This window comes from Camelina sativa, chromosome 7, assembly GCF_030686135.1.
Source record: "Camelina sativa cultivar CO46 ecotype springtype chromosome 7, ASM3068613v1".
Taxonomy (NCBI): domain Eukaryota; kingdom Viridiplantae; phylum Streptophyta; class Magnoliopsida; order Brassicales; family Brassicaceae; genus Camelina; species Camelina sativa.
This window is the reverse complement of record NC_141886.1, coordinates 3,606,856-3,622,018: the sequence shown is the minus strand read 5'-3', so window position 1 is coordinate 3,622,018 and position 15,163 is coordinate 3,606,856. Positions and strand designations below refer to the sequence as shown.

Here is a 15,163-nt window from a genome sequence, read left to right as displayed (position 1 = left end):
TTCATAAATTATTAATTTTAATATATTAAAACATATATTAAAACAATATTGGTATAATTAATATTTCAGATCACATTACTTGGATAAACTATTCATAAATTATTATTTATTAGTTTTAAATAACTAAAATATATTTAAAATGAATTGTTGCAACCTTTTAATTACACCACGACAAATTTTGTTTATTTAATGAACCATTAAAACTTTTGATTTATCTTATGAATCGTTGCAATTTTTTGGTAAATTTGATATTTATGGTTGTGTCTACAATACTAAAATATATTTAAATATTTTTTTGTTTTTGTTTAAGTAATCTTAAGATACTCTCTTTAAAAATCTATTCATTGAGGGTTATCATTCTATTGGTATGAATCCAAACCGAAATTTTGGTTTTTAGCTGTTAAAAAATGTGGTTCAAGTTGGGTTTTCAGAATATGAGAGCATATTGGCTCGTTTTGGTTTTTTTTTGTCACAAGTATATATTTGTCTACTCCATGCTTTTTAATTAGAAAACTAATTGTATTATAGAAAACAAGATGGATTTCTATATTTTTATTTCTTAAAAAAATATCTGATTATGAAATATCAAGGTAAAAATAAAATATTAAAATTCGTTCTATTATATTTTCTACAGTTGGGAATATTCAGTTTATTGGGAGATGGAAAACCGGTGATCAACAGAAAAATTGACAGTTGAGATGATTGTCCAATAAACTATCTTGACGACAAAGACTTATCTACTTTATATAGGTTAAGGGAATTTGTATATTTAGTTCTAGTCATAATACACTCAAATTGAAATCTTAACAACAAATATACTGAATATGAAATATTTTAAAAGTTTGAAAAGGTTTTGGATTCTGACTGCCAAACAAAAAGAGAAGCGTGTGAGAGCAATGAACCCGATCGTCCTTGGCTGACCATCTTCCTTAGACGCGCACATTGTGATGCTAAATCATACACCTAAATATTATTGTTATAAGTTTTAACTATTATTTTTCCCCTCTAAATATTATTGTTATAAGTTTTAACTATTGATTTTGGAAATAGAAATATGTTTCAGTTATGCTAAAAAGGATAAAAATAATTAATTTAAATGAATTTAAACAAAGCATTATGTCATATTAAGAATGATCCTCAATTAATAATTTTAATATTTGTAATTTATTATATGATTATTAAAGAAATTTATAGTGTCTTACACAATGTATTCATAATTTTATCGTTTAAAACAAAACAAAAAGAAAGAAATTTAAAAATATAATTATTTACATATCATATTTGACAACAAGAGAACAAGTTGTAATGGTTCATAAAATATACAAAAATATGACTGTAAGATTAAGAAGAGAAGACACGACTGTAAATTGCATTTATTCATTTTTTCAGAAATTAAAAAATATTTACGAAAAGTTATTATGAAAAGACACAGATAAAAAGTTACAATGAAAAGATGCGAACGAAAGGTTACGAATAAAAGCGAACGAAATGACACGACTGCAATGTAATCTCATGGCAGTTAATCGTAAAATTTTGTTTAACTTGATGAGTGTACTGTGTAGCATTGATAATTATTTATTTAATTAGATGTGAATGTAAGATTAATTTTTAAGTATATTTTTCAAATAAAATATAAAGAATTTTTAAAAAAATTGTATGTTTTTGAAAATTTTATTTAATAGTTTAAGAATCTCAATAGTTTAATAAATAAATTTAATTAAAAAATTTTACTAAAATGAGTTCCCTGCGTTACGGCGGGGGCTCCATACCTAGTATCATTAATAAATGAATGTTGAGGTTTACAACCTAAGTAAAGTAGCCAAGGCAAAAAATAAAAACAAGGCTATTAAGAACAATTTCGGGGTGTTAACGGATCCATAAAAGCATAAGCTTACGCCAACGCTTTATATGCATTCTTGTGGTGATAATGTTGCGGAGTTCACGATCAATCCACTTGAAGACTACTTGTGACGACAGGAGCACGGAGTTGTGAAGAACGTTGTTTCGCTGACGCCATATGTTGTATACTACCACTTGTGTTGCGAGCTTCCGGAGGAGAGTTGGTGCTGTAGTAGAGGAAAGTCGAGTCCAGGAGAGCAATTCTGCCCACGAGCTGAATAGACGCTGTTGGGGACAGAGTCTTGTGAAGACCATGATCCAGAGTTGGGAGGAGAACTCACAAGCCAAAAACAGATGGTCGCGGGATTCCGTAGCAATGGTGCAGAGACAGCATTCGGAGGATTGGATCTGTCCCCAAGAAGCAAGCCTTTGTCGTGTGGGCAGCCTGTCGAGATGTGTGACCCACATCTGTAAGGCCTGTTTAGGGATAGCTCCTTTGAACCAGACAGATGCAGCCCAGTCCTGTTCAGCATCGCGAGGTCTTAGGGCTTCCTAGGTCCTAGCTGAAGAGATACCGAGACACTGTATGTCACCAACAAACCACATATAAGAATCGTCAGTTAGATCCCTGGACGGCGCAGTTTGGGAGTTCATAATGTCTAGAATGGCCCTAGCCGGCTGGTGTCTCGACAAGGGGAGTCTCCATCCAAAGGCGTTGTGAGAATCCGCCACTTTAGCGGTTAATGGGATGCTTAAGGGTGTAGCACCGAAGTCTCCCATTCTTTTGATCAACGGGCCCTCACCTGTCCAGTTGTCGTGTCAGAAGGAGGTTTTCAAACCGTTCCCAACATTGCTTCTCACAAATTGTTCAGCTAAGGGCCTTAAATGCAGAAGCATTTTCCATATCCAGGGATCATTTGGCGCTGCAACAACGTCCCATAATGATTTGTTCCTAATATGATGGTGGCGGTGCCAGTTTGCCCACAGAGAGTCGTTCTGGTCAAAGAGCAGCCATACCAGCCTTAAGCAGAGAGTTTTATTCCAATCAACCAGACTCCTCAATCCCAGGCCACCTTCGGCTTTAGGTAGGCATAAGGAGGTCCATGATACCTTTGCACTTTTGGCTTCATCAATGTTTCCAGACCAGAGATATCTAGAATAAAGGCTTTCGATTATCTTTAAGCACCCTTTTGGTAGAATGAAAGTGGTCATCCAGAAGTTAATGGTCCCATATATAACTGAGGATATGAGTTGAACCGGACCCGCAAAGGATAAAGATTTGGTCGACCAAGACCTGAATCTTTTTGAAATTTTCTCCAGGAGCGGTTCATATTCAGCAATGCGGAGTTTCGTGGACATAAGTGGAAGGCCCAAATACCTGATTGGTAGGGTGCCCGAAGGAAAGCCATAAGCAGCCATTGTGTCGCATTCAGATAACTCTACACCCGCATGGAAAAATTGGCTTTTGTCTTTGTTCACTCTTAAACCAGACCATGACGCAAAATCGTCGAGGGTTTCGCAGATACCATGCAAGGAGGAGCTCCCCCGTCAAAGAAGATCATGACATCATCTGCAAACATTAGGTGGGATAGAGAGAGGTCTAAGGCATTCGGGTGATAACGAATGTATCCTAAGGCAAACCTGGAGTGCAACAGTTTAGAAAAGACTTCTATTGCTAAGACAAAGAGGTAAGGAGACAGAGGGTGTCCTTGCCTTAAGCCTTTTGAACTTTTGAAATAGCCTTCGTTAGTACCATTGATAGAAATCGTGAACGTTGGAGTGGAGAAACATTGATGGACCCAATTGATGAAGCGCTCAGGTATGGCAAGGGCTCTCATAGCTGCTAAGATGAAGTCCCATCTGACGGAGTCAAAAGCTTTCCTTAAATCAACTTTTAACATCGCATGGGGCGAGATGTTTTTCCAATTATAACCTTGAACCATTTCTATAGCAAGCAGAACATTTTCGGTAAGCAATCTTCTTGGCAAAAACGCAGCCTGGGAAGAGGATATGACGGTTGACAGCAAAGTCTGGAGCCTGGAGGTTAGCAGCTTGGCAATAACCTTGTACAGCGTATTTAAGCATGAAATAGGCCTGAATTCAGAAGTGGTAGAGGCATTATCAGACTTCGGAATGAGTACCTAAGTGGTGGCGTTCCACTGCGGAAGTAACTTTCCTAATATGAAAAACTCTCTACTTGCTGCAGTAACTTCTGGACCAACCACACTCCATGATTCTAATCTTTCTTATTCCATTTAAACTTATGGTGTTGTTTTCTTTGCATTCAAACACGTTGTGGTTTAGGTAACAAAAGATCGCTATAAACGACACACGTACCGTGTGAGTAAGGTAAGGAGAGGGAGTTTCGAGGATTTTTTGTTTAGTTTTGTCTTTTGTGGGCTGACTAGTGACTATTATGGCATAGTCTACGGGCCTCTTTAAGCTATTCAAGAATTTATTAAGAGCATAATAGACGACAAAAGTTCTAATTAAGAGGGTAAGCTCTTGGGGTTTGGGATCAAACTTTATATTGGTGGAAAATTTAACATGTTGGACTACGTCTCAGCCCATTGAGATAAACTTTAGGGTCGTACTCTTTCTCAAGGTCATATGCTCAACCAATATAAAGTTTGAAAAAAAAAATGTTATATTGGTGGAAAATTTAACGGGTGTATTTTACACATGCTCTAAAGATGTTTACGGTAAAAGATTCAACTAGTTAGAAAAGATTCAACATGCTCTAAAGATTCATCATATCACCTAGATAATTTGTTTTTCTTTAATTAAATTATTATTTTATTTAGTTAAAAAAGATTCAACATATTAATAATTAAAGGTTATTAATATATTTAAATTTACATTTGAACTTGTAAAACCCCTCGTATCTTATAACATAAAATAAATATCTAAAATATATTCTATTTTGAAACGGAGAAAATACTGCATATTCTTTTAATAATCGCGTGACCGCATATTTTTTTATAGTCGTGCGACCAACGTTGACGACTTGAAAACTGTACTATATTTTTTTTTGAAAAAGCAAAACTATACTATTTTAATGGCAAAAAACAATCCCAGCGACACACCAAGACCAACGCGACAACAAATTACTATAAAATCAGCACCTAAAAAATTCATTATTTGTTGTTGTTTTTTTTTTTGGTGTAAATTTTTTAAACATCTTTAGTTTTAGTTTTGATGATTAAGAACTTACGATGAATAATGAAAGTATATGGACACTACAAGAAATAAGAATATTAATAACACCTTGAAACACTATCTTTATAATAGGATAATGTTATTAAAAACGCTATTTCATCGCCCTTGATAATAAGTTGGGCCGAACTTGTAATTCTTTTTAGTGGTGGTGGTTAGTTGAGCCACTAAGAAAAGAAAATGCCCATCTATAATTTTTGGAGAAAAAAAATGACTAGCTATATGAAGTATAGGTGAATACATGGTCACACATTTTAACTATATTATTGTATACTCAACTACATAAAGTATATGTATTACATGGTCACATGCATGAACTATACGACGTCATGTTCAACATCATAAACATACAATCTGGTACACTGATTGATTAATTCCGGTGAAGACCAGTGTTAACTCCGGCGTTGACCAAAAAAAATTTCTCAAATTAAAAATTAAAAATAAGAAATTATTATATTAAATTATTTATGGTTTTTATTAATTAAAAAATGTTCTATTCAATATCTAAATATTTTTTTATATATTTCCTAAATATATCTTAAATGTAAAATAGAGAACCCAAACCTTAAAAAAATTTCTAAAAATTAATTTAACATATTGTAATTGTGTAAAAAAAGGTAAAAATGAAATGTTCATATGTTAAAAGTAAATATTGTTAATTTTTTGTTGTTGTTGTTTATATGTTAATTCAATATCTAAAGATATTTTGAATCTATTTCCTAAATATATCTAGAGAACCCAAACCTTCAAAAAAATTTCTAAAAATTAATTTAACATATTGTAATTATGTAAAAGAGAGTAAAAAAGAAAATGTTCATATGTTAAAAGTAAATATTGTTATTTTTTTTATTTATATGTTATTTTGAGTATGTAAATTTTAAAGTAAAAAGTGTATAAAATTTTTTATAACATTTACCATGCAAAATTTAGAGTAAAGAGTCATATACTCAATATTTTGCATATTATTTTCTAAAGAAAGTAGTTGAATTTGATTTTATTGATTTTGTAGTAATTAAATAATCTCATTATGAGAGATTTATATATATATATATATATATATATATATATATCTTGAAAATAATTATAAATTGTTTTATATCTTGAAAATCATTATAAATGATTTTATATCTTGAAGATTATTATAAATGAATTTTTTATCTTGAAAATAATTATAAATGATTTTTATTTAACTATTTACTTTAGCTTGAAAAATAAAAAGTAATTAATTATAAGAATGAATATATTAGAGATATATAAAAATATTTGGATATTGAATAATTTTTTTTTAATCATGAAAACCCATAAATAATTTACTATAATAATTTTTTTTTTAATTTAGATTTTTTTTTAAGTGTTGGTCAACGCCGGAGTCAACGTCGAAACTGAATTATATGTCTATGATGTTGACCGCATAACGTCATATAGTTCATGCATGTGACCATGTAATACATATACTTTGTGTAGTTGAGTATACAATAGTATACTTGGCATGTGTGACCATGTATTCGCCAATACTTCGTGTAGCTAGCCATTTTTTTTCCATTTTTGCATGGGCTTCTTCTCAAACCATTGTCACAAATGAGTTTGCACTACAATATATCTCTAGTCGTTTAGATAAGCTTCAGGTTATACTCATTAGGTCATATATTCCCTTTGAAAAAGTGAAAGAGAAGAGCCGAAGTCGCCGTCAGCCATGAAAAAACGGCGAAAAACCGTCTCGGAGGATCGTCTTACCATCACCCAACGCAATGCACGACCAGAGAACGAACGAGAAAACTCATCGCCACACATCCCAGTTGATCAAACCATCGACATATGCTCGAGGCTGCAGGCGAAATCTGTAGCTGCATGTCGCTGCGTATCGAAGCTCTGGGCCTCCACACTTCGCCTTCCCCATTTCAATGAGTTGTTCTTGACCAGATCTTTGGCTCGCCCGCAGCTATTGTTCGCCTTCCAAAAACACGGCAGGTTCTGTTTCTTCTCCTCCCCTCAACCTCAAAATCCGGATGAGAACTCTTCTCCCATAGTCGCTAATTATCATATGAAGCTCTCCTTTGATGGTCTTTTTTGTGAAATGAGTCAATCTGTTCATGGCTTGGTCTGTCTTATTTATACTAAGGAGATCTCAAGGGAAAGGACGGAAACGGTGCCGGTGGTATGTAACCCTAGCACCGGTCAGTCCTTACCTTTACCCAAACTGACGACAAAGAGAGCTAAGGTGATAAGCTATTTGGGATATGATCCAGTTGATAAACAGTTCAAGGTATTGTCCATGACCTGGCGTTATGAAAATGCATGGGAGTGTGATGAGCATCAAATTCTGACTTTAGGGACTCGAGAACTTTCGTGGAGAATGATCGAGTGTCGCATATCTCATGATGTGCCTCGTAAAAGGATATGCATCAATGGTGTTTTGTATTATCCAGCTACTGATAGGTCTTCAGGGGATTGCATGATAGTTTCCTTTGATGTAAGGTCTGAAAGTTTTAAGTCTATTATAGTCGTGGAAGATGTCTATGGAGCAGCGCGTGATGGATATCTGATAGACTACAATGGTAAACTAGGTTTATATGAGTGTGATTTTAATTGGTTTTTTGATGGAAGTCTTGAGTTGCTGGTTCTAGAAGATGCCGAAAAGCAAGTATGGTCGAAGCATACATACTTATTTCCTCCTAATTTGTGGAAAGATATAGTGGGAACTACCGAGGTACACTTTGTTGGAGTGACTCGAACAAATGAAGTTGTGTTCTGGATAGAACGTATGATGCCTTCATGCCTTCTCTACTGCAATATCGAGAGAAAGACGATCGTTAGAGTTGGACTCCATGGACTCGAAGCGGGTAAGAATCGTAAGGTTTACACCTGTTTAGACCATGTCGAGAACGTTAATCTTGAGCTACTGTTGTAGTTAAGACTCTGTTATTTATCTTTTGTACCAAAAGCTACTTTTATCTTTTGGTTCTCGTCAATTGGATGGGATCTTATGACTTTTGTAATAATACTACTTTATGTTTGTTTTTGGTTACATTATTTTGGTTTTTTCAAGAAAACTATTGTTGTTTTGTTTTCTTCTCTACATGATTTTTTTTTTTCTTTTTCAACTACACATTAATTAAAAAATTCTTGTTCGTGGGTAAAAAATCTTTGATCATGATGAATGAATTGGGAAGAACTGAGGACATATACATTAGTTCAACGTGACGACGTACTACGTACTTGTTTCTCAAAATCCTACTTTAAAAAAAAAATTAGGGATTAAAGAATCTCACCTTATAGGGGCTCCATGTTGGACTACGTACGTCTCAGCCCATTGAGATAAACTTTAGGGTCGTACTCTTTCTCAAGGTTGGCCTGGCCTCCTACAATCGTGGAAGTGTAGAGTACTCTTTCTAGGGTTCTAATCAAGCTGTATTGCCAGAATTAATCAAGCTGTTGGGGTTTGCATATGTAAATTAGGTCTTTGTGCTCGTGGTGATGACCTGAAATTCTTTCACTTCTAATCAAAGATCTACCATCATCACAGCGAGCTTGCTTCTTTTACAATTTCTAAACTGAAATTCAACCATCATCTCTAAATTTCTGAAGTTGTCTTTTAGTTGAGTTTACCAAATCCATAGCATTTAAAATATCTTGATCTCTTCTTCGTAGCGCCATGGAAAAGTTCTCCATGAGTCCTAAAAGATATATCATCATTTGCAAATAAAATACAAAATCAAAGCTATGAAAATATTCGAGGAGACCACATGCTTGACGTCTTTTAAAGTCTAATGCACCTTCAGTCTCAATGTATTCAAGCACTTGGACAATACATGAGAATAGCTCAATCACATACAATAGAGTATTATAATGTGAATTCCAGAGGGTATTCTCTGGTCTATTAAGAGACACCTCTTGATTCAATCATGTTCCAATACTGATTTCACCATTATTGATTCCTTCTTCAATCTTTTTCCTATCTCTCTCGGATCATATCTTTTCTTTTGCATAAACTCCCACCACATTTACCAACAAAGAAATCATATAAAAAATATCGCCAACATCAAAATGTTTCTTTGCTAGTCTCACAACAACTAACTGAAGTTGGTGAGCGAAACAATGAACATAGTAAACTGATGGGGTTTCCTTAGAAATTAACTGAAGTTGGTGAGGGAAATTATAATGCCCTTAGAAATTAGAAATATTAGTTTAATATTTTAATATTAATTATATAATTAGTTGAATTATAACATCAAAGTGTTCTCAATGACAGTCTGCATTCAAGAATTATATATGACTATCAGGAAAAAACTATTCCCAGTGTGAACAGGGAATATACCACAGTTTGCATCCTCATGAATCAAAAAAACACAAAACAAAAAAGAAAATCTCAAGTAAAATCCACAATTACAGAACAACATATATAGAAACACAGACTAAGTGTTTGAAATTGGAAAATACATACCTGGGTTATAATGTCAAAGGCAGACACAACAATCTCCATAGTTACACGTCGTTTCTGTAAGAGAAGGAGATAAAAAGAGAATTTCAAGCAAGAAGAAGAAGAAGAATGGAAAAGAGAGGAGAGAGAAGGGAGATGAGAGAGTGCCAAATTGACTCTCTCTCGTGTTTACTTTGCTTCATCTCTCTGTCTGATTCCGTCCGATTTGCTTCTCCGGCGCGACGAAGACAACGAAGGGAAGACTTCTCCGTACGGCGTAATCCGAAACGGAACTGGAGTTGACTAGGACGAAGAAATCAAGGCGAAGATGGAATCAAATCGGGGATTGATTCGTCTTTTGGATCGAGAGAGAAAAGAGAGAGACGATTGGGAATTTTTTTTTTTTTTTTTTACTCATCAACCTACCACGACACATAGCGTTACTAATGCGTTGCTCAAGTTCCTTCCCCAGAAAGGTTTCTCCACTTAGCGGACCCCATATTAGATTTTTAATTTATTTTTTGACCCCAAAGATAAGAGCAACACTGAAAGAATCATCCACTGGACATGCTCTTAACATTTTTTGATATTTTTCAAAATAAAATTTTCAAAACTATAAAAACAAAAAAAATATTTTTATAAATTAATAATTTATCTTTATCTTTATTAATCAATAAAATTTTTTATAAATTAATAAAATTTCATAATGTTAATCTTATTAATTTATAGAGATTTTCATTTACATGAATTCGTTATTTAGTTATGTTTGACTTTATATTTTTGTTCTTATTTCAAAATGCTAACTAGGAAAACAATTCGTCTTAACAAGTAACAGTATCGTACGTTACTGTTTCGTTTTCTTCTTGGAATATTAATACAATATTGTATTTCATCATTTTGAATTAGCATACTTTCATCCAAAATAATCAATCCATTACCTAGTCGATGATTTAATTATTCGAAATTTAGAAGCCTCGAAATTACTATAGAATTTATTTAGTTATCAAATAATATATACATGCATGAAACCAATTTCATTTCGTTTAAACATGAACATCATTAGAAACAATATCATATCCTTAAGAACCCAGTTATTACAGTAGGGCATGTCCCTCATACGTAATCCAGTTATTACGCGTTTCGCCCATAACGTGTTACTACTTCTTCCACAAGAAACAAGGCCCTTGACTATAGGTTTCTTGTGTCCATCGTGATAATTCATCAAGGTGGAAGCTATTCTTAATAGCGAATCATTGTTAACTCTTACCACATTTATGAGTTATCCACATATAGGTCTAAGTCTTTGTCAGATCAGAACACCATATATACAACTATACAAGCATTCATAGACATATCGCAAATATTTATTTAAACCTTTAGAAACATATCCAAAAAACCACAAGAAAGCTCCGATCCTCCCATGGCGGAATCAAGCTCTTCTCTCCCTCCTCTTTGTGAAAAGATCTCATACAAAAGCTATTTTCAAAGAGCTGCGGATCTCACGATTCTCGGCCTTCTCTTTTCTCTTCTCTTGCACCGAATCCTACATATGACCCAAAACGACAACGTTTGGCTTGTGGCTTTCCTTTGTGAATCTTGTTTCTCAATCGTATGGCTTCTTACGACCTGCATAAAATGGAGTCCTGCTGAAACTAAAACCTATCCAGATAGAATTGATGAAAGGTACCATTTCTTGTAAAACTAAAACCATATATATTGTCACTGATATACAAATATTCTTATTAGCATATATACAAATCATATACATGAACTTATTAAATTGGTATAAAGTCTTAACTAGCTGCGACGGAGCTCTTATTTTAATTATAAGAAAGATGTATTAATTATTTCTATGTTATCTTTCTATTTCTTTGAACTGCCTTAGAAATTGTTAATTTCAGGGTTCATGACCTTCCTTCGGTAGATATCTTCGTGCCTACAGCGGATCCGGTTCGAGAACCGCCAATTATCGTTGTGAACGCCGTGCTTTCGCTGTTAGCTATAAATTACCCGACCAATAAACTAGCTTGCTATGTGTCGGACGATGGATGCTCGCCTCTCACTTACTTCTCTCTCAAGGAAGCTTCTAAGTTCGCAAAGATTTGGGTTCCGTTCTGCAAGAAATACAACGTTAGAGTTAGAGCTCCTTTTCGATATTTCTTAAACCCGCTAGCCACAACAAAGGGTTCTGAATTCAGTAGAGATTGGCAAATGACGAAGGTAATGTTCGAGTTTGATTGTTATTTCCCGACTGCGTTTGTTTCTTAAAACTAGTAATACAAGAAGTTAGCTTTTATATTAAATGATCGCTCTGTTATTTCATATGTTGTATATTGAGAAATTTCTTGATTCTTTTTGTGATAATATAAAGAGGGAGTACGAGAAGTTATGCCGCAAAGTGGAAATTGCCACCGGAGATTCCCATTGGTCGGATGCAGATGATGACTTTGAAGCTTTCTCAAACACAAAACCAAATGATCATTCAACAATAGTTAAGGTATTCCTTCATATTTCCAAAGAACAAAAAAAAAAACTCTAATTACGAGTTATGCATAAAATAAAAGGGTTAATTATAACAATTACGAGAACTCTTGTTTTATGTGTGTATGTGAAGGTGATATGGGAAAATAAGGGAGGTGTGGGAGACGTAACAGAGGTCCCTCATTTTGTATACATTTCAAGAGAGAAAAGACCAAATTACCTTCATCACTATAAAGCTGGAGCCATGAATTTTCTGGTTACTAAATTTCTGATCACTCTTTTGTAGTTTCAGAGTTGAGATCAGAGATCAGTTTCATTAAGCATACATTAGATTCAGATCATTACTTTCCATATGATTTAAACTCTAAGATCTTTTAGTAGTTAAGAGCTTCGTTAGAATATGATGATTACTTCCCCTAGGGCCTATTACTAACTATCACTTGATGCGTCCAACTATATATATATATATATATATATATATATATATATATATATAGTGCACATGCGTACAATGTTCCATGTGATATGGCTGCAATCAGTTTTTAAACATAGTCATTGCATATTCCATATTAGTTTTTGAAATGAAAGAGTAATTATGCATTATGTTTAGATATATCTATATAAGATGTGTTAATTAAGCATGCATGTAAAAACTAAACGATCGTGATGACATTACCTATTAGAATACATTTTCATGAATTATAATCAGTAGCCTTTAAGTGTACTCTCAGAATTATGACAAACCGTATTCAACAACTATCAATGACGAAGATCGTAGTTGCTGGTAGTTGTTATTTTAATGAATCTGTGATGAGCGTAAGATGATGAATTTGAACAGGTAAGAGTGTCAGGCTTGATGACAAATGCACCATACATGTTGAATGTAGACTGCGACGTGTATGCAAATGAAGCCGATGTTGTGCGACAAGCTATGTGTGTATTTCTACAAGGATCATCGAATCCAAACCATTGTGCTTTTGTTCAATACCCTCAAGAGTCCTACGATTCAACCACCGACACACTCACCGTATTCCAATCAGTACGATTTATCCTCTCCTTACTTTTTGCTTATAAAATTCAATCAATTCAATGTTATTTATCAATCTTGTTTTCTTTCTTCTCTTTGTTAAATTAGTTTATGGTAAGAGGACTTGCGGGAATCCAAGGACCAATATATTTGGGCTCAGGGTGCTTCCACACTAGAAGAGTTATGTACGGTTTATCGCCGGAAGATGTAGAAGCCAATGGAAGTCTTTCTTCTCTTGCTACAAGTAAGAAATAGAAAATATTCATAATCTTCACAAAGCAATATTACTTTAAAATGGTTGTCTCAATTTTATTTAATTTCTGTTCACTAATTACATACTTGACTTTTTGTTATATCATTAAGGGGAGCTTTTGGCCGCGGATAGTTTGCCAAGAGGATTTGGGAATTCCAAAGAGATGGTGAAATCGGTGGTCGAGGCATTACAGATAAAATCAAATCCCCAACATATCCTTACAAACTCCATAGAAGCGGCTCAAGAAGTGGGACATTGTGATTACGAGTATCAAACCAATTGGGGCAAAACCGTAGTTCCCTTCTAAATTAAATCTCATATATCTTTATCGTCTAAAAAAAATACGTTATTATTATTTCAAAATACTAATAAATAATATTTTATTACATCATAGAAATAAATATACAAAATATCTATATAATGCGTTTTTGTTATTTATAAATCTTGCAGATTGGTTGGCTATACGATTCAATGACTGAAGATCTGAACACGAGTATCGACATCCATTCGAGAGGTTGGACTAGCTCATACGTTTCTCCTAATCCACCTGCATTTCTTGGATCTATGCCGGCAGAAGTATCTGAGGCGTTGCTCCAGCAGCGGCGATGGTTGACAGGATCGATGGAAGTCCTTTTCAACAAGCAAAGTCCGTTGCTAGGAATGTTTCGTCGTAAATTAAGATTCCGACAGCGACTAGCTTATCTTTGTGTTCTCGTTTGTCTGAGGTCAATCCCTGAGCTATTTTATTGTCTCTTGCCTGCTTATTGCCTACTCCACAACTCTGTCTTGTTTCCCAAGGTGACGCTCTCTCTCACTCATTATTAAGTTTAATATTTTTTATTTTTGGTTTAAATCATGAAGTAAAAACATTAAACTCTAAGATTCAGAAAAGTTTAATGTTTTTATTCTTTCTATGTATGCATTTAGGGAGCTTGTCTAGGCATAATAATCACACTTCTTGGGATGCACTCTCTCTATACTCTATGGGAATTTATGAGCCTCGGTTATTCCATACAATCGTGGTTGGTCTCCCAGTCACTTTGGAGAATAATAGCGACTAGTAGTTGGTTATTTAGCATCTTTGATATCACTCTCAAGCTTTTTGGAATCTCGAAGACGGTGTTCATAATCACTAAAAAGACTATGAGCGAGACTATAGAAGGATCTGGACTTAGACCATCTCAAGGAGAAGATGATGGTCCAAACTCAGGTAAATTTGAATTTGATGGCTCAGTCTATTTCTTGCCCGGCACATTTATTGTGTTGGTGAATCTAGCGGCTCTAGCCGTTTTTTCGGTGGGTTATAGTCTTGGTAATCCGGGTTTGGCAGAGGCTTGTGGATGTATTTTGGTAGTTATTTTGTTCTTTCCATTTCTAAAAGGTTTGTTTGAGAAGGGAAAATATGGCATCCCATTGTCTACTCTTTGTAAAGCTGCCTTTTTAGCTGTTTTATTTGTTGTTTTCTCTTTGGGAAAGTGATATATGGGGTTGGTTGTTATGAAAATAAGTTAACTTTATACATTGACCTAATTAATAATATGCAATTTTACGTATCACTAAAAAAGACTTTGCCCTGAACTAACTATTAACTGTGAATTAAGCTGTGAATTAGAAAACAAAGTTATTCTCTAGAAACATCTAGGTACGGATTAAAGAGAGCATTAAACATATCAATTTGAATACAATCTTGTAACATTCTTATAAGTCGTACATACACACAGCATTTAACATATCATTTGTTCTGTTCTAAATCTTTTAGTGCTTTTTTTCGGAAACAAATTTGTCAACAACAAAAAAAAAATAGTCTACTTCAGAATCATCATGGGTGGGGGGGGGGGGGGGGGGGGGGGGGGTTAATAAGATTAATATTACGTTGGAATAAAATATTACTGTCAATTTTTTTTTCTTCCTTACATACATTAACTGGTTT

General features: G+C 34.1%; 2 protein-coding genes, 1 long non-coding RNA gene and 1 pseudogene across 6 annotated transcripts; 2 read left to right on the top strand and 2 right to left on the bottom strand.

The window, feature by feature from the left end:
- Positions 1-1,725: 1,725 nt before the first annotated feature.
- Positions 1,726-3,753, bottom strand: LOC109125569 (uncharacterized). Its single transcript, XM_087460263.1, has one exon. It carries the CDS (start codon positions 2,305-2,307, stop codon positions 1,867-1,869), a length of 441 nt encoding a protein of 146 aa, XP_087316389.1. The 5' UTR covers positions 2,308-3,753; the 3' UTR covers positions 1,726-1,866.
- Positions 3,754-6,610: 2,857 nt separating this feature from the next.
- On the top strand, positions 6,611-8,082 carry LOC104704270 (F-box protein At5g65850 pseudogene; annotated as a pseudogene).
- Positions 8,083-8,185: 103 nt separating this feature from the next.
- On the bottom strand, positions 8,186-9,956 carry LOC104700197 (uncharacterized). Of its 4 annotated transcripts, none has more exons than XR_015560913.1 (3): positions 9,666-9,914; positions 9,497-9,550; positions 8,186-8,729 (listed from the first exon to the last, which is right to left on the bottom strand). It is a non-coding gene; the product is annotated as an uncharacterized LOC104700197 (long non-coding RNA). The 4 variants fall into 4 exon arrangements; XR_015560914.1 differs by having other exon boundaries at positions 8,724-9,032; positions 9,666-9,929; XR_015560916.1 differs by having other exon boundaries at positions 8,724-9,027; positions 9,666-9,901.
- Positions 9,957-10,823: 867 nt separating this feature from the next.
- Positions 10,824-14,737, top strand: LOC104700196 (cellulose synthase-like protein B2). Its single transcript, XM_010415671.3, has 9 exons — positions 10,824-11,155; positions 11,374-11,692; positions 11,844-11,969; positions 12,087-12,209; positions 12,792-12,992; positions 13,089-13,224; positions 13,344-13,525; positions 13,684-14,031; positions 14,161-14,737. The coding sequence occupies exons 1-9, from the start codon at positions 10,893-10,895 to the stop codon at positions 14,710-14,712; spliced, it is 2,250 nt and encodes a 749-aa protein (XP_010413973.1). The 5' UTR covers positions 10,824-10,892; the 3' UTR covers positions 14,713-14,737.
- The last annotated feature ends 426 nt before the right edge of the window (positions 14,738-15,163 follow it).